We start from the raw sequence: 19,868 nt of genomic DNA, 5'->3' as shown, positions 1-19,868 counted from the left end.
CCTACCCAGGATTTGTTGTCTGTGTCTGTCTGTCTGTCTCTCTCTCTCTCTTTAAATAATCAGTGCCATTTTGCATGGTAAGTTGAAATCTCACCATAGTTTTGTTGTTGTTGTGTTGGTTTTTTCAAGACAGAGTTTCTCTGTAATAGCTCTAGCGCTCCTGGAACTTACTCTGTAGACCAGGCTGGCCTCGAACTCACAGAGATCCACCTGCCTCTGCCTCCCAAGTGGTGGGATTAAAGGCGTGCGCTGCCGCCACCGCCACCACCGGCAAAAATGATCTTGTGAGTAACAATTAAGACATTAAATTGAGGAGTAGATTCAGTAATCCACTTCTTGTCCTGTCGTCCCTATATTATTCTATACCCCCTTCTTTTGTTTCTATCCCTATCTCCAAATCTAAGAAAGATAAAGGAAAAGAGAGATGCCCCTGAGTCCAAACTTGTTTTCTCTTTCAATAAGACCAACTTATAACCAACTCCCAATGAAAAGAAACATCTATAGCCCAAGAAAGCAACCAAAAACCTACCCACCCTACCTTAAGAGAAATCAGGCATCGGTCCCTTAAGGTTTTTCCAACTGATTTGTAGGGGTCCAAGTAAAATTGGGGAAAATGATTAAAGCAAGCTAGAAATAGCATTTGTGGCCCAGTTTTCTAAATGTTGAGAAATTTCATGCTTAATTAAAGTTCTGCGTGGGACAGTCTGAATTGCTGGACCAGTTGGGATCAGAAGCTTGCTTCGGAGCTGTCCTGTTCTGATGAGAAACAGCAACTGAAGCATTTTTTCACCTATTTTTTTAGATAGGGTGTCTCTCATTAAACCTAGACCTCACCAATTCAGCTAAACTACCAGACCAGAAAGTCCCAGGGGTACTCTTGTCTCTGCCTCCTTAGCACTGGGATTATAAACTAGTGCTACAATGCCTGGCAGGAGGTGGTGATCCTCAGTCAGGTCCTGTGCTTGCACAGAAAGCACTGTACCAAGGATGCTTGCTGTCTCCCTAGCTCCCCCCCTCCCCAAGTTTTAAAGTATCTTAACACAGCTATCTTTCTATGCCTGCTCTAGACAGCAGGTTTTATCCCCATCTTCAGAACAGGTCATCTGCTTGCCATCCCAAATGTTCACATTTGTAAAAGCAGTTTTCTTATATGGGTTATTATTACCAAGTGATATAATGGCAGAGGCATCTAAGGTAGAAAATAAGGAAAACTTTTTGCAGCTAGCAGTAGAAAGGTAGCAAGATTGAGTGTAAATATATGAATTTTGTTTATAAATTGTGAGTGAGAGTGACAGGTGAATGAATAGTGAGTATGCATTTTAAGTTGGCTGTGGCCTGCCTCTTACACCTTAAGATTGTGCCAAAGAGCTACAAAATAGCTCATCTGCTAAAGGTGCCTGCTTCCAAGGCTGTTGAGCTGAGTGAAGTCCCCAAGACCCACATTGCGAATGCAAAAAGCTGACTCCCACAAGTTGTCCTCTGATTTCTACACATGCCTTTGTGTTCTCCCACACACACATACTAAGATTTTTTTTTTAAGAAAGGGGGGCGTTGGTGCCAAAGAACTAGAAGATGGGGAAGAACCTCCAAATGATGACATGGGCTTTCATTGACTCTTTGAGAGGTAACAGTCTATTCGGCCCCTGACCTTTGTTGTACTCAAAATGAGTTTTATTCCTATAATTTTTTATTTTTATTTTATTATTTTATGTGTGTGAATGTTTTACTCATATGTATGTTGCACTGCATGTGGCTAGTACGTTTTAAGTCAAGAAGAGGGCATCAGCTACCATGGGTGAGCCACCAGGTGGGGACTGGGAGTAAAACCTGGAGTCTCTGAAAGAGCAGACAGTGCCTTAACCACTGAGCCATCTCTCCAGCCTCCATGCTTTGTTTTAGAAAAAGAGAGAGTAAAAGGGCGTGTGTGTGTGTGTGTGTGCATGCACGCGCACACACACACACACACATAAGTGCATTTATGTGCCCACTATGCATGTATGGAGTCAAGAGGACAACTTTCATTTTTCTCTGGGACCAAACTCAGGTCATCATGCTTGGCAGAAAGCATCCTAACCCTCCAAGCTTTGTTGGTGCCCCCAAATGAGTTTTTAAGTCTCTAGAATTGAAGCCTGTCCAATTTGTTTGCTCTGTCATGCCTACTTTCCTTTTGTGTTTTGTATCTCCAGTGATAATATTGTTCAGACAAGAAACCCACTCAGATTTTTCTTTCTTTACTCCCTGTATTTAATCACCAGGGCCTTTGAATGGTACTTTTTACTATCTCTGAACTTACTTCGCTTTGAATACTTCACTCTATGCCTCACACAAAAAAATGATCTGGGAAGACCAAGATAAAAGTAGTCCTGGACAGGTGGTGGTGGGAACGCACCCAGCACTCAACAGGCAGAGGCAGGCAAATCTCTGAATTCAAGGCCAGCCTGATCTACAGAGTGAGTTCCAGAACAAGCAGGACTACACAGAGAAACTCTGTCTCAGAAAACCAAAAAGAAAAAACAGAAAAAAAGAAGCAGTACTGGAAGTTAGGACTACAAGAAATACCTGTAGAATTTCCTGAGTTGGCATTTGCTATAACAAATACACAGCAGTCGGGCTGTGGTGGCGCACGCCTTTAATCCCAGTACTTGAGAGGCAGAGGCAGGAATTGTTTTTAAAAATTATCTGTATTACCTGTAGGCCCGGCTAGCGATCAATCAGGACACAGACATTTGTTATATTTTAAAATAGCCTTAGTTAACCTGGGGCAGGGCAGATATCTATCCTCTAAACTACCTCCCACAGTGTGGCAGGCATGGGATCCTTGCCTCAGTCCCATACCATCTGCTTCCAATAACTTCTATCAAGCCACCTCCCATCCATAATCCCAAATACTTGCTGGTGTTCTTCATCTGGATTCTCCATCCACGCCGCCAGCCATGTGCTTTTCCTCCAACTAACCCATGGTGGCCTCCCTCTCTTCACTTTAGGTCTCTCCTTTCTTCTGGTGGCAATCCTTCTTCCCAGAATTCCTCTCTCTCTTAGCCCCACCTATCTCCTTTGCCCTACCCAGGTGGGATGGCTTTTTATTAAACAAAAAGTCAGTCACACACAGCAAGCAGTAATTAGCATCAAAATACATCAACCCATCCCCCAACAGGAAGGCAGATCGCTGTGAGTTCAAGGACAGCCAAGGCTACATAGAGAAACCCTGTCTTGAAAACAAAAACAAAAACAAAAACAAAAACCCCAAATACACAGCATAAGCAATTTAAAAGGAAGGTTTATTTCTGCTCACAGCCTCAGTTGTTTCAGGCCACAGTAATTAGCACCATTGTTTCTAAAGGGGAGCATCACAGGAAGCTTGTAGTGAAACAGAGCTGCTGCTCACGTCATGGCAACCAAGAAGCAGAAAGAAACAGAAAGGGGCTGGGCCAGGTTATGTATCTCCAGGGCAGAACAAGAGTAAATATTTCTAAAAATTAAAAAAAAAGAATGGCACTTTCCCCGGTGGTGTAGTTCATGTTGGTTTCTTCCCTTCAGTTCAGGGTAATTCATTAAATACTTAATGTATTCTATGCTCTCTCAAGGTCTGCCATAGCAATCTAGCCTCCATCTACTTTCCACCTTTTGGTATCACCTTAGGCCAAGCCACACCTCCTTTTCTGTGTTTCCTTTGCTTCCATCTTTGAGCCAAGTAGCTGAGAGCCTAGGAGGTTCTGGTGTTCTGGTACCCTGCTGGCCCGACTGTCTTTATATCATAACATAGATCTTGGAGATGACAAGTATGCATTTTGCTGCTGGACGTTGGTGCTTTATGCTGAGCACTTGAATGATCTGGGTCTTTTCCCCAATTCAGCTTCAGGGAAGTATTTATCCTTGTCATAGAAGTAAGCCTTATGCTGGCAGATTTGGTCTGTTTTATTAGGGGGTCTAGAACTGTACCTGGTACACAGTGAATACTGGAATATATTGTTATTTAATTACATTATTTTTTTTGTGTGTGTGCATTGATGTGTGTCATGGTACCCATGTGAGGGTTGGAGGCCAACTTTTGAGGGGAAGTTTCCTCCTTCTACCATGTGGGTTCCATCATTAGAACTCAGGTGCCTTCAGGCCTGGTGGCAAGCACTGTACAGGCTTAGGACATGTTCCAAATGCTTTGCTTCCTTGCCACACAAACAGTATCAACTCTACATCCGAGTGTTCTTTTTTGGGGGAATGGGGGTTGAAACAGGGTTTCTTCGTGTAGTCCAGGTTGTCCTGGTTGTCCTTGAACTCACAGAAATACACCTGCCTCTACTCCCGGCCCAGCTGAGATTCTTAACTTTTACATGATGACCTTAAAGTTGGGTCTCAATATACAGCCTAGTCTGGCCCTGAACTCACTGTCCTTGTCCCTTAGTCTCCTTAATGTTGTCCTTACAGGCTTTCAACACTATACCTGGCTTGAGCATTTTTTTCTGTAGGTAATGCTTAATTTGATGACATGTTTCATTATATGAGATAAGTAGTCTAAAGTAGAACATATTCACATGGTTTTGTTTTCCACCTGTTTCTGCCTCCTGAGTCCTGGGATTAAAGCCATGCGCTACCACTGCCCAGCTAACATATTCACATGTTTTATTGAGCTTTTCATAAATGTAAATTTTTGTGTGTAAAAGAGTTATTAACAAGTGGAGTAGGAATCCAAATTCAATTGGTTTTCTCCAAGTGCTAGAAAAATTTCAAAGACTGGATATTCCTTACTTTTGGTATCAAATCTAAATGTTCGATTTGCCTGGCCCTGTTACCTTTCTTTGAAGAATAAAAGTCATTTTTGGAAATCTGATTTCCTTAAAGTTGCTGTTAATTTAAAAGTATGGCCTAATAAATGTTTATTATTAAGCTAATTATTATTATGGTGGTATTTTCTAACCCACTAGCAGTCAGTGAAAACACAGACACCTGATGTATTTTAGAATAAACCGCCACGCCTGGCTAGAATTAACCTTTACCTGGAGCAAGGTAGATATTACCAACTAAGCCATCCTCCAATAACTCCCAGTCTCCATCCCATTCCATCTGTTTCTAATAATTTCTGTTTGGGCTACCTCCCATCCATAATCCCAAAATAGTTGCTAATGCTCTCCATGAGGAACTTCAGAATTCCTTCTCTGGGGCCCCGTGGCTCCTTTCCTATCCTGTTGCTATTCTCTGTCCTCCTTCCTCCATCCCATCTCTCCCTCTCTCAAGATTCTCTCAGACTTCTAAAGCCTGGGAACCTTAGCCATGCCTATCCCATTTGCCTGCCCAGGAGTATCGTGTTTTTATTGGTCAAACAGGAATAAGATTTTAGGCAAGGTTACACAGCAATATTTGGGGAACATTAAAAGACAGCAAGCAGTAATTAGCATCAGAATACATCAGACCAGCCTCCAGCACCTTAATAAGTGAAATGAGGAATCTCAGTGATTGTCACCTTTACAGGATATACTTGCACATGTAAACAATGTCCTGTTTGCCGGGCATGGTGCTGCACGCCTTTAATCCCAGCACTCAGGAGGCAGAAGCAGGCGGATCGTTGTGAGTTCAAGGCCAGCCTGGTCTACAAAGGGAGTCTAGGACAACCAAGGCTACACAAAGAAACCCTGTCTCAAAAAAAAAAAAAAGAATGTCCTGTTTACTTGGGTGTGCCTGCTCAGCTTTACCATTTTAAAACAGCAGTTAAATAGTCAAATTCAGGTATTCCTGAGAAGTTTACTATATTGCCCACATTGCTATATTTGATATTTAGATTGCAGATTTCAGTCATCCTAGAGATCATTTTTTTTTTCTCCTACAAAAACTGTTTCAGGAGACCTTTTAGTATTCTTAAGAGTTTTTGTTCACCCAGAGTTTTGTTTTAAGTGGTTAAAATCCTTGTAGACCTTTTCATTGAACGCAAACGCTTTTCCATGCCTTAGCATAGAGGTGTCAGTGAACTTTTTCTTTGCTGAACAGTTTTATATTCTAATGCACTCACATCTTTTCAGTTTTCTGCCCCTTCACTCTCCCAAAGGGCAGTAGGAATCACATGTGTATCAGTTTACTAATTCTTTGTGCTAGTCTTCTGTCAGCTTTTCTCTTGACAGAATTTGCAGAAGAAACACATAATAGTAAAATGTCTGGAGAAGGTGTCCTGGGAATAGAAGTAGACAGACAGATAGAAAAGAAATATCTTTATAGACAGTGTGGTCTGATCTGTGTGTCATTCATAGGATTGTTTGGAAAGAGAAAAGGAAAAGAAAGGAAGGGCTGATCCCTTTATGTTTTCATTTCCTGTCTCAGGACAAGGGCTTTAAGTCTCAAGTGCTGTTTTCATAACACTTTCCCCGGCTTGGACCGCCCAGTGCCAAAAACTTCGGTTTAACCCCCCCAGGTTTTGTCTTAAGCAACAAAGGCTAAGAATATCTGAGCCCACCCCTATAACAGCCAGAGACTTCTGCTTTGTTCCTGTGTGTTTTCTGTTTGTTGTTTGGTTTTGCAGTTTACAGAAATGATTACTAAAGAATAACTGGCTATGGGTAAGATTGTGAATGGAGAGATGAGACAATTAGCCTCAATTCCAGATGTTTTTTGTTAGTATCAGGTGACTTTCCAAGTATTTGGCGGTTATTAAATTTTTTTTATAGCAGTGCCGTTCCTGTAGTAACGTGCACACATAGACCTTAGGTGTACTATCCATGAGTAAATATCACCTGTCTGCCTCATCTAGATCGCAGTCCCATTCCTCCTTGCTCTTTTCTTTTCCAAGACAGGGTTTCTCTGTGTAGACCAGGCTGGCTGTGGACTCAAAGATCTACCTGCCTCTGCCTCCCGAGTGCTGGGGTTGAAGGCTTGTGCCACCACATCCAGCTCAGAAATCTTAGTTTTGAAGCTGCAGACTCAAACACATGTTCTTGGTTCTGGTATAAAATATATTTAAAAACTAAACTGGGGGGTTGGAGAGATGGCTCAGAAGTTAAGAGCACTGACTGTTCTTCCATAGGCCCTGAGTTCAATTCCCAGCAACCACATGGTGGCTCATAACCATCTATAATGTAATCTGATGCAAAGCATTGTATACATAAATAAATCTTTTTTTAAAAAAAAATTGGGACTGGAGAGGTGGCTCAGTGGTTGAGAGCACTGTCTGCTCTTCCAGAGGACCTGGGTTCGATCCCCAGCACCTACATGACAGCTGACAACTGTAGCTCTAAGAGCTGACACCCTCACACAGACATACATGCAGGCTAAACACCAATGTACATAAAATAAAAATAAATAGATAATTTTTTTTTTAAGCTAAAGTGAAATTTTCTGCTGTTTTCAACAGGTGACCCCTGGATATGCCTGTTAAGGCAGAATTATACTTAGGAGCCAAGTTACTTTGGCAGCCTGGCTTTATACATAGGTCTCTTGGAAAGTTTAAAGCTGTCTGTTGTAAGAGGGCCTACAATGTCTATCCAGGAGGGCCTAGGAGTTTTCGTGAGCACTGATACAAAACTTTATTTTTTGTAGGTTTTTGTTTTTTGAAACAGAGTTTCTCTCTGTAGCATGGGGTGTCCTACAACTTGCTCTATAGACCAGGCTGGCCTCGAACTCATAGAGATCTGCCTGCCTCTGCCTCCTGAGTGCTGGGATTGAATGTGTGTACCACCACTGCCTGGCAAGAGCTTTCTACATAGGTCTCATTGAGAGTCTACAGCTGTCTATTGTAGGCAAAGTCTGTCCATTAGGGTCTTTGTAGTTCCTGTGAGCGCTCATGCAGAGCTTCTTCACATCCTGAGAGTCCCAAGAATCTGGGAGTAGGATTGTTTATCAAAATTCTTTTTTAAGTAATGGAGTACAGCTGACACAGCTTCAAGATCTTGGGGCCTGGGGGATGTCTGAGTGGGCAAGAAAGCTAGCCTGTAAGACCTAACAAAAAGGCCGTCAGCAGCATCTGTATGTTAGGATTTTCCTGAAGCTCAAGGCTTAGCACAGTAGCAGAAACAAAAGAGACCCTGCCTCATGAAGATGCAATGCCAAAAATGACTCTGGAAAGTTGTCTTCTGACTGACAGACAGACAGAAACACTGACACAAAGACACACACACCCCAATCAACTATTTAAGACATAAAAATAACTTCAAGATTAATCTGAGCACGGCTTCTAAAGATATAGGATTGTAGCACAGTGTTAGAGAGCCATCTGCCTGTGTGAGAGCCTAGGATGGAATCTCTCACTTCAGTCATAGCACTAGAAAAAAACAAAAACACAACAATGATTCTCAGAATGGAGAGGTGGTTAGCAGATAAAAATTCTTACCGTGAAGCCTGCTGTTTGAAAAGTAGGAAAAACTCAGATGTCTTACAACTCTCCATGACATTGTTGTTTTAACATTATTCTTTTATGTGTCTATGAGAATATGCCACAGGGTTAGGAGCCTGAAGAGGCCATCATAAGGTAGCCTGTAGTTGGACATAAGGTTGAGCTGGAAACCCAACTTTGGTCCACTGTTAGGAGCAGGAAGTGCTCTTAACTGCTAAAGAGTCTCTCGAACCAACATCTACTTTCTCTCTAAGACGGCAAGGGTTAAGAATTAGGTTATTTAAGTGTAATATGTAGCTGTGCTAAAAGTCCATATTTATTTGAGTCTGTCTTAAATAATTTGCTCAGGCCAGGCATGGTGGCACATGCCTTTAATCCCAGCACTCGGGAGGCAAAAGCAGACAGATAGCTGTGAATTTCAGGCCAGCCTGGACTACACAGGGAGACTCTGTCTTGAAAAACTAAAATTAATAATAATAATAATAATAAATAATAATAATAATTCAAACTTCAGGTAGGAAACTCTTGAACTGAACTATTTAGTAGAATGGACGTAAATACTTGTAGTAACTGGCGTCTTGTGTTTGTTAGAATTCAGTATCTCTTCAAGAGTTAGGATGACAGCAGTGAACATGCTCCAGTTGACTGGTTTTTCTAATTTCATTTAAGTGCTTCATTTTTCCATTTGTCTCTAAAATATCAGATTGACTCATATTTTGAGGTTTTTTTGTTTTATTTTGTTTTTGTTTTCGAGACAGGGTTTCTCTGTGTAGCAATGGCTGTCCTAGACTTGCTTTTTAGGCCAAGCTGGCCTTGAACTCACAGAGATCTGCCTGCCTCTGCTTCCCCGAGTGCTGGGATTACAGGCATGCACCACAGTACCCAACTGAGTCCTATTTTTTAAGGATCAAAACTAATGACATGATGACAGTAATTGATAACTTCACCTGATAAGCCTTTGTTTTCATTTTCATTTTTAAGGGTAAAATCAGGCTACTTCAGGCTGAATGTAGTGTACATTTCTGTCCTGCACTGAGGAGGCAGGAGCAGGAGGATTTCAAGTTTAAGGCTAGCCAGCCTGAGGATCATGGCGAGTTCCAGACCAGCCTGCCTAGTAAGGTGTGACTCACATATGTAATCTCAGATCTGAAGAGACTGAGGCAGGAGGATAAGCATGCTTTAGAGGCCAGTCTGCATTACATAGTAAGTTACAGGTTAGTCTGGGCTGCAAGGTGAGACCTGTCTCAAAAGAACTGCAAACTTAACGGTTATTTCTCACTTGCTTCCTCGTTTTTATTGTTCCTGCCTAAAGTAAGTTGATTTCCTTCTTTGTATAGCACTGACCTTGACTTTTTTCTACTCAGTGATAATTCTTCTGTCATCAGTATCATTTTGCTGTTCAAATTAAGTTCAATGAAAACATTTCTCCAGGCGTGGTAGCACAAGCCTTTAATCCCAGCACTCAGGAGGTAGAGGCAGGCGGGTCTTTGTGAGTTCGAGGACAGGACAGCCAGGACAAGAGAAGCCCTGTCTCAAACCCCGCCTCCCCAAAAATTTTTTGTTGTTGTTGTTGCACTCATTCATCTCTACCCAGTGTGTTTACCCCCAAGTACTACTTAAAAATATCATCGGGGAGTGGTGGCGCACGCCTTTAATCCCAGCACTCGGGAGGCAGAGGCAGGCGGATCGCTGTGAGTTCCAGGCCAGCCTGGTCTACAAAGTGAGTCTAGGACAGCCCAGGCCACACAGAGAAACCCTGTCTCAAAAATAAACAAATAATATCAACATTGTTTCCCAATAAATGGCTAAGCTTTAAAGTTTGAAAAGTCGAGCACCAAGATATAGTTCAGCCATTAAAGGTGATTGGTGCCAGGCCTGGTGACCTGAGTTCAGTTGCAGTCCCTTAAGGTAGAAGGAAAGAACTAGCTCCTCCAGGTTGTCTCCTGAACTACATACATTAGATAGATAGATAGATAGATAGATAGATAGATAGATAGATAGATAGATGGATGTAATACAAATTTTAACTTGAAAATTTGTTAATTTAATAACCCGGTGTTAGTGGCACACACTTTTAATCCCAGGCAGAGATAGGTAGGTTTGAGGATAGGCAGAGCTATACAGAAAATCCCTGTCTCAAAAAAATAAAGAAAAAGAAAATTTGTTAGCTTATTGGTATGTGTGTTCACTTTTTGGACTAGGAACTAAACACCATTCCCCTCCTGAGCTAAAATCCTTGTACAAAACAAATTTGACATCTCTGTGACTTTGAGGCCAGACTGATATACAGAATGAGTTCCAGGACAACCGGGGCTGCACAGAGAGAGACTCTTGTCTTGAATCTTCCCCCCACCCCCAAAAAGAGTTGCCTTGCTCATAGTGTCTCGTGACAACAATAAAAACCCTAAGACAACATGAAATCCTGTCTCCCCCTCAAAAAAAAAAAAAAAATGTAAGCCAATCAATAAAGTTTTATAAAAAGTTAGAGCAAGCATCTTGTTTATATTGAGACAAGTTGGGATGCATATATAATTCTGAGACTGATTGGCTCTTGTTCGCTGTAAGGTGCGTGTATAGCTGGTGTGCCTTGATCTTCGGGGTGTTGAGGAGTGTCTTTCTCTGATCAACTTGAAATAATAACTTGGACACTAACCTGAGGCTGTGTGTCCAGCTTATCTAGCATACTTTACTATGAGTGGTGGGCATGTCAGTGTTCTAACTCCAAAGACATGCGGGGTATCTGTATTTCATTAATTGATAAACTCATGAATTTATCATCCTTGAATTTTTTAAAAATACAAACTCACCGAATTTCTAACTTGAGAAAATTACTCCAATCTTCTCTTACTCATCAGTATTTTTGACTGGGAAGAACAAAATATTTTTAGCATACTGCAAATAACCTTTTAAATGTATTGTCTTGTTTGGCCATCTCATCATAGATTGACCTAATGTAATATTAGTGCTTCACCGAATATTTATTCAGTTAGGAATTAGATAAATATATTTTAAAATACATTTTTAATCCCAGCACTGGGGAGGTAGAGACTGGCAGATCTCTGAGTTTGAGGACAGCCAGGGCTACACAGAGAAACCTGGTCTCAAAAAACCAAAAGCAAAGAAGACAAACTTGTGTTTTAGAGATGGGCCAGATAGAATTAAAATTGTGCCTCTTTGTACTTGACGACTGTAACCAAGGTACCACCTTTGTGAGAATCTTCTAATGTGTAGTAGAGTAGTGGTGATAAATATCCTCCCCAGTATCAAGGGTGTGGCTGACATAGGTGAGGTGATGTGGCTGACATAGACACTAGAATGCCTTGGAAGACACCGTTTTTTTGTTTTGTTTTTTCTTTCTTTAATTCATATATTTTTTAAAGGGTTGTTTGTTTCTGTAGTGCCCATGTTAACAAATTCTCTACCACTGAGCTGCATCTCCAGCCTTTGGCCATTAAACTTTATTCTGTACATTACTATAAAGCTTGCTGTCAGGTGGGGTTGTGTCAGGCTTGGTGGTAGAGTGCCTGCTTGGTATGCATGAGATCCTAGGTTTGATCCCCAGCACCAAAACAAACAAAGTCTATGCTCAAATGACAAGTAACAGGATGCAGAACCAGGCACATAAATGCTTATATTTCATAAAGGTTAACGTGCAAACTATTTTGTCTTAGAAGAAAGGAGTATGGTACCACATGCTTGTAATCCCGGCACTTGGGAAACTGAGGCAAGAACTCCCAAGAGTTCAGGGACATTGTGGACTACACAGTAAACATTGTCTGAAAACAAAAATAAAAGACCTAGTTAGATAAACAGAAGGCAGGGAAAATACCTTTTCCTTTTATTCCTTAGTATTATTTTGTTTGTTTCCTAGGCAAAGAATGTATACAGCAGTTGGCTGAGAACACCAGGTATTTCAGAAGACGTCTGAAGGAAATGGGGTTCATCATCTACGGCAATGAAGATTCCCCAGTGGTGCCTTTGATGCTCTACATGCCGGCCAAAATTGGGTACATTATATGGAAAGTTGCAAACCAGTCTGTCATTAGACAGAGTACATATTGGAGCTAGAGGCGAGGAGAAGTTGGTATTCCTGTATTGCTAAATGGGCAGGATTTTTTTTCCTTGCTTGCTTTTTGAAAGATCTCACTATGTAGCCCTGGCCAGCCAGGAACTCAATATATAGATTAAGATCTTCCTCCCAAGTGCTGGGATTAACGGTGTGGACCACCATGGCTGCCATGGGCAGTCTTTTTATTCCCAAACATTGTGAGCAAATTAAGGAAAGAGTAAAAATGAGTAAAGTAGGCCAATGGGAAAATAAAAATAAAGTATAATTTGGTAAACAAAACTAAAAACCAAGATAGAATTCATTATTTAGTGGACATTCAGATATAGAATAAGGCCATAGACAGCTGTAGTGAAGTTGTTGTCAGGCAAGTGGTGGTGGCACACGCCTTTAATCCCAGCACTTGGGAGGCAGAGGCAGGTGGATCGCTATGAGTTCGAGGCCAGCCTGGTCAACAAAGTGAGTCCAGGACAGCCAAGGCTACACAGAGAAACCCTGTCTCAAAAAAAAACACAAAAGACAGAAAAGCAAAACAAACAAACAAACCCAAAGTGAAGTTGTTGTCCGATTGTAGAGTTTGAGTAACCTACTGGCCTACAGAGCCTCAAAACATCCTGTACCCCAGGAGCAGCTCTAGTCCCAAGTACAATGTTGTGGTTTTGGTTTTTGGTGGGGTTGTTTGTTTGTTTGTTTGTTTGTTTGAATTTCTGGTCTAGAGAGCCAATTCTCTGGCTGCAGCGGAGAAGTGTCCCTGTTATACAGGTCCTCTGTCCTCGTATTCTCCAAACGTACTGAAAAGAGGACTGAGGTCATTGCTATTACTTTTCAGGACAGGCCGTTACCTAAAGCACACTTTATCAGAATTGGTCCTTGCCAGTGACATTCCTCCACCTTTGTGAAGGAATGACTACCAGAGAACTGAATAAACAGGAATTTTAGAACCATCAGTTTTAGGTGTTTATACTATGCCATCAAATATCCAGGCCAGCAAGACCTGGTACTGGCTGCTATTGAATACTTCTTTTCTTTTTGTGGTTGTGGTTATAGGTTTTGTCTTTCTTTCTTTCTTTCTTTCTTTCTTTCTTTCTTTCTTTCTTTCTTTCTTTCTTTCTTTCCCCTCTATCTTCAAGACAGGGTTTCTCTGTGTGGCCTTGGCTGTCCTGGACTTGCTTTGTAGACCAGGCTGGCCTTGAACTCATAGAGATCCGCCTGCCTCTGCCTCCCGAGTGCTGGGATTAAAGGCATGGGCCACAACGTCCAGCTGGTTTTCTTTTTCAAGGCAGGATTTCTCTGTGTTGCCATGTCTGTCCTAGAACTAACTATATAGACTAGGCTAGTTTCCAACGGGGCTGGGATCAAAGGCAAGTGTCACCACGCCAGCTACATGTCTTGGTTTCCTTTCCTGTTTTCCCTTTGTAGCGCCTTTGGAAGGGAGATGCTGAAGCGGAACGTTGGTGTCGTGGTGGTGGGATTTCCTGCTACCCCCATCATTGAGTCCAGAGCCAGATTCTGTCTGTCAGCAGCTCATACCAAAGAAATACTTGATACGGTAGGTGCCTTTGATCAATCCTAAGAGGGATTGTGTAGCAGATGGTGCTGATCACCTGATGTTCTTGATCACTTAGGATTGCTGGTAAGACAGTGACAGGCAGTGCTGTTTAAAATGGCTGTTTCAAAGCAATTGCAGCATCTCCCAAATCATCCACCAAATCCACTTCTGAGTCTAGAGAACTGTCTAGCTTCCTCTGTATCGTTTTTGTCAGGGCCTTGATGGGTAGTCCAGGTGGCCCCAGAACTCACTAGACCCACACTGGAGATCCTTCTGGCTGCTGGAGTTGTAAGTGAGAGCTTCCTCACTCAGGCCAGCTTCCACCTGTACTTTTGTCTCCCCCGTGATGGGATCAAAACTGGGACCATTCTCTTTCCACTCTAGCTATTTCTAATATATGCTTTCTTGTTTAATATTACACTCAGAAATTTTCCTTTCTTCGGCCTTCCTTGATGTGTGGCTGCTACACATTGGTCACAGCTCTACTTGAAGGAGCCTTGGCACCCTAAGACACCACACACACCCACAAACACACAGCGAGGTCTTTAAACTGATAATGGTTTCATTGTGGTTTGGTTAGAGGGATGGTTGGTAATGTGCTTTTGATTTGTTTTTCTTGGTTGGACACAGGCTGCTCTCCAACTCAAATAGACTTGACTGTCCCTGCCTCCTAAGTACTGAGATTACAGACTTGTGCTAGGATACCAGCTAACCTCCACTAATTTTTTTTTTTTTTTTTTTTCCGAGACAGGGTTTTCCTGTGTAGCCTTGGCTGTCTCACTTTGTAGACCAGGCTGGCCTCGAATTCACAGCGATCTTGGCCTCTGCCTCCCAAGTGCTGGGATTAAAGGCTTGCACCACCACGCCTGGCAGTTCCACTAATCTTAAAGAATTTTGCAAATGCTTGTTTTTTAAAGTATTATAATAATTTGGTTGACATCTGTTTGTTTTGTTTTTGTTTGTTTTTGCTTTTTCAAGACAGGTTTTCTGTGTGTAGTCTTGGCTGGCATGGACTGGATTTGTAGACCAGGCTGGCCTCAAACTCAAATTGATCCGCCTGCCTCTGCCTTCAGAGTGCTGGGATTAAAGGCATGCACTTTTTTTTTCTTTTGATTTTTCAACACAGGGTTTCTCTGTGTAGCCTTGGCAGTCCACAGCTGAAGACTTTTGACCTTTTTTCCAAATATCTACAAGATGAGATTTCTCTCATTAAAAAACATCTGCCTGGCCTGGGCACAATGTGTAGCTTTAGTAATCCCAGCATTTAAATTGAAGCAGGAGGGTTTCAAGTTTGAGACCAGCTGGTATATATAACAAAACTTTCTCAAAAAGAGCAAACAAACAAACAAAAAAATGTTTTAAAGGAAAAACATTGTAAGTTTTTTTATTAGGACACTTTACTAGTGATTGTCATTCTTTTTTGGTTTTTCGAGACAGGGTTTCTCTGTGTATAATCTTCATTCTTTAAGTAAACAATACAATACTCCAGGATTGCAGACTGTAGGTGTTGTGTGTGAGCCTTCTCTTATCACATTCTGACTTGACTTAGATGTATCCAGTTTATTGATCTCATTTCTTTTTCTCTAGCTGATTATGCTCTTTAGATAGTTTTCCATAGATTTTCCCATTTTTCAAAATTTTTACTGAAAAACTTCTGTACTGATTTTTTTTAAACATTATAATTACATCATTTTCCTCCTTCCCTTTCCTGCCTCCAAACCGTCCTGTGCTTCCTTAGCTGACTGTCCGCCCCTGCTCTCATGCAGATGCATGGTGGCTGGTGGTGTGGGTGTATGTGGAATCAACATAAAATACAGACTCAATTAAACTATTCTGCAAAGTAAGAAGGGCAAGGGCATCAGTTGTGGGGAGGGCAGCTGCCCAAGAATACTCTCTTACTCAGCCATATAGTGCTTTTTCCTAAAAACTCATCTTATCCTTAGAATACAATTATATAGAATGCACGCAATATACAAAAAGACTGTTAGAGCTAATAAATGACTTTTGCAAAGTTAGTAGGTAAAATATCTTTGTACCACATTAGTATTTCAGCAATAATCAAATGAAAAGGGAGTCTAAGAGCTGGAGAGATGGCTCAGAGGTTAAGAGCACTGACTGCCCCTCTAGATGATATGAGTTCAGTTCCCAGCAACCACATGGTGGCTCACGACCATCTATAATGTGATCTGGTGCCCTCTTCTGGTGTGCAGGTGTACATGCAAGCAGAGCACTGTATACATAATAATAAATAAATAAATCTTTTAAAGAAGGAGCAGGAGGAAGGAAGAAAGAAAGAAAGAAAATTGGAAAGAAAGCAAAGGAAGTCTCAGGCCAGGCATGGTGGTGCAGTCCTTAGGCCCAGCGCTTGGGAAGCAGAGGATCACAAGTTCAGGACTAGCATGAGCCTTGTTTTAATCTCAACATCCGGTCAGGTAGGCAAGTTTAACCAAGAAACTCTTTACCTTATAAGCTAGCTAAATTTATACTTAATAGGTTGGGTGCAGTTGTGCACATCTGTGACTCACCTGGAGTTTGAAACCAGTCTTGTCAGCATAGTGAAATGTCATCTCAAAAAAAAAAGGTACAATGAGCATTTAGATTTGTATGCCAAAAACTAAAACACGGCTGAAAACTTTAATAAATGTAAAGAGAGAATGAATGTTGTCTGAATGTCAGTATAATTATCTACAGATCTAGTACAAATTCAATCAGAATTCAAGTTAGGCTTTTTACAGAAATGGAAAAGCTGGTTTATATGGAACTAGTAGGTTCCCCCAAAGAGCTGAAATGATGTTAAAAATGAGAGTTGGAAGACTCACACTTACCACTTTTAAATCTAACTGCAATCCTGAGTAACTAAAGCAACAGGTTTGAACCAGCACTTAGGATAATAAGCCTAAACATCTGCTCAGCAGATTGCTAAGTGGGAAGCCAGGGTAGGCAGTGCACAGAGGGAAGTTTATAAAGCAAGCAGTGCCAGAATGGCTGCCCGGTGAAGCTGCACCCTGCAGTCCGCACAGACCTTCAAGGTGAACTAAATGAAAGAAGCCAGACATAGAGTCCGTGTCTCAGGATTCCACTCATAAGGAATGTCCATAGTGGGCGACTCCACAGCATCAGAAAATACGTTGGTGGTTGGTTGTGAGAACTGAGATGAAAGCAGGAGTGTAAAGCAAATAAACATACTACATGTGCGAGTTAGTCCCAGCACTTGGGAGGCAGAGGCAGGTAGATCTCCGAGTTTGAGACCAGCCTGGTCTACAGAGCAAATTCCAGGACGAGTGAGGGCCACACAGACTCTATCTCAAAAAAGAAAAGAAAACTCTACAATTAGTGAAGTGATGAAAGCTGGGGCCTGAGAGGATTGTGCTAGAAACACTGAATCGTGCCCTGTAAAAGGTTGGGTTTCATAGAATCTGGGTCGGAGTTCAATAAAGGTAGTTTTCCACATAATGGGTAGAGTAATGGCACCAGCTGTGGGGAGGGTAGCCGTGCTAGTGTATTTCCTCAGCCTGCACTGAACCTGTTTTTCTCTTAATGGTTCATCCTATGCCTAGAGCCAGAGATAGCTGTAATTATTTGCTAATAAATGGTACCATATAGTGGATCTTTGCTCCTAATCTGGCCAGATAACTTCATGTGAGGGCCATCTAGCTTCTGTTACAATTTGTTATTTCTGTGGGTGAAGCTTCTCTGAAGCTGTGTGCTGTAGCGTTTGCCCCTAGTCCTGGGTGTGCAGAGGGCTGAGGCAGAAGAATCACTGAGTCCAGGAGTTCCAGATCAGCTTGGGAAGCTTACTGAGATTCCACACCAAATAACAAAACATCAAAAACCTTGTGTGAGGGACTGGAGAGATGGCTCAGTGGTCAAGAGCACTGTCTGCTCTTCCAGAGGTCCTGAGTTCAATTCCCAGCAACCACATGGTGGCTCACAACCATCTATAATGAGATATGGTGCCCTCTTCTGGCTGACAGCCATACATGCAGGCAGAACACTATATATAATAAATAACTACATCTTTTAAAAAATTTATAAAGCTGGGCATGATGGTGCCTTTAATCCCAGCACTTGGGAGGCAGAAGCAGGTGGATCACTGTGAGTTCTAGGACAGCCAAGGCTACATAGAGAAACCCTGTCTCAAAAAACCAAAAAAAAAAAAAAAAAAAAAAAAACCAGTATAAGTCATCTATCAGTAAAGGAAATAAATGGCTTATGGGCTCTCATTTCTAAAGGTCAGGGCTAACTGTCCATGTGAAGTCTCCAATTAGCCTGGCCTCAGAGGCACCACTGTTCTGATAACACAGGAAAGTTCATCTCTTGCTCTTTTTCATATTTTAGAATAAATATTTTATGCTAAATGCAAAAGAAATACTGTCTGTAACTTTGTTTCTACATATTGGCTTCAAAATGAAAAAAACAGGGGGCTGGAGAGATGGCTCAGAGGTCAAGAGCACTGTCTATTCTAACTAAGGTCCTAAGTTCAATTCCCAACAACCACATAGTGGTTCACAGCCATTGATAATGAGATCTGGTGCCTTTTTCTAGTGTGCAGGCATACATGTGGGTATAATAGTATATAGATAATAAATAAATCTTTAAGAAAAACAAGTGAAATAATAGACAAATTCACCCTTAGGCTGGTAAACAGATTTATTTTTTATTATGTATACAGTGCTCTACCTGCATATATACCTGCAGGCCAGAAGAGAGCATCAGATCACATTATAAATGGTTATGAGCCACCTTATGGTTGCTGGGAATTGAACTCAAGACCTCTGGAAGAGCAGTCAGTGACTTCTGAGCTATCTCTCTTTTAAAAGTATTCTTGTATACTTTTTTGTGTGTATGTGTTCTACTGTGGGTTCAAACACTCCATGACTTGCATATTGAGGTCAAAGGGCAAGTTACAGGAGTTGATTTGTCCATGATGTGGGTCTCAGGGATTGATCTCAGGTTGTGAGGCTGAGTAGAAGGTGCCTTTACCTGCTAAGCCACTCATGGACCCAAGGTGTGCAGTTTCATACAGAACTATAGATATGGTCCCAACAGGAATCCTGTTCCCTTTCCTACAAGCACATTACATGTAGAAGAGCTGTAGCCTTTGTAGTGCATAGTTGGCACTCAGAGTCCATTTTCATGGCTGGGCCTGAGCCCTTCCTCAGACACTCTTCCTGTGTGCAGTCTTTCCTGAGTGCTCAGATTCAGTGTCCCACCAAGATACCACTTTCATCTAGGAGAGCATTGGGTACGCTCACACCTGCTGGCTCCGGCTGACCTCTTTCTTGTGTGCTTTAGGCTTTGAAGGAGATCGATGAAGTTGGGGACCTGCTGCAACTGAAGTACTCCCGCCAGCGCTTGGTGCCGCTGCTGGACAGGCCTTTTGATGAGACTACCTATGAGGAAACGGAAGACTGAGCATTTCTGGTGCTCCTAGAGAGGATACTCCCCCTCAGGACAGCATGTGGCCTTTCTGAGCCAGTTCCAGGAACCACAACACTTCAGTGACCACTTCATGTGAAAGACATTTCTGAAGCTACTGAAGGTGGCCACCTCCACTCCAAATGGCATTTTGTAAATAGTAAAAGAACAAACTGCTTCCCATTCTCCTTTGTTTGCTAAGTCTCACCTTTATATAAATATATATATATATATATATATATATATGATTACTTTGTCCATTAAAAAATGTTTTATTTTATAACTATTTTACTTGTGAAATCACGCTGACCCTTGCCTGTGGCTTCTGAAACAGGCATTCTCCACTTCAGCCACCTCATGGGCTTGGATCCATCAAGACTTACTTCTGGCCCTGGCTCTCCAGCCTCGAGACTCACTGGCCCTCTCCTTAGGGAGCAAGTGCCTTTTGACTTCCTGTCCAGGTCTCAGAGGTTGCCCCGCCTTGTAACCCTTATTTAACCAGTCAAATTAATCAACCAAAGTATTGT

General features: G+C 41.8%; 1 protein-coding gene across 1 annotated transcript in view; it reads left to right on the top strand.

Moving 5' to 3' along the window:
* Positions 1-19,571, top strand: part of Sptlc2 (serine palmitoyltransferase long chain base subunit 2) — an 82,976-nt gene extending 63,405 nt beyond the window's left edge. Inside the window, exons 10-12 of the mRNA XM_051149720.1 lie at positions 12,180-12,315; positions 13,794-13,923; positions 19,219-19,571. Of these exons, the coding sequence (XP_051005677.1) occupies positions 12,180-12,315; positions 13,794-13,923; positions 19,219-19,338 (386 nt within the window). The 3' untranslated portion in view covers positions 19,339-19,571. The remainder of the gene's footprint in view (positions 1-12,179; positions 12,316-13,793; positions 13,924-19,218) is intronic.
* The last annotated feature ends 297 nt before the right edge of the window (positions 19,572-19,868 follow it).

Source organism: Acomys russatus, chromosome 1 (assembly GCF_903995435.1).
Source record: "Acomys russatus chromosome 1, mAcoRus1.1, whole genome shotgun sequence".
In the NCBI taxonomy this organism is placed as follows: Eukaryota; Metazoa; Chordata; class Mammalia; order Rodentia; family Muridae; genus Acomys; species Acomys russatus.
Note: the sequence above shows the minus strand (reverse complement) of the source record. Positions and strands in the feature narration are given on the sequence as shown.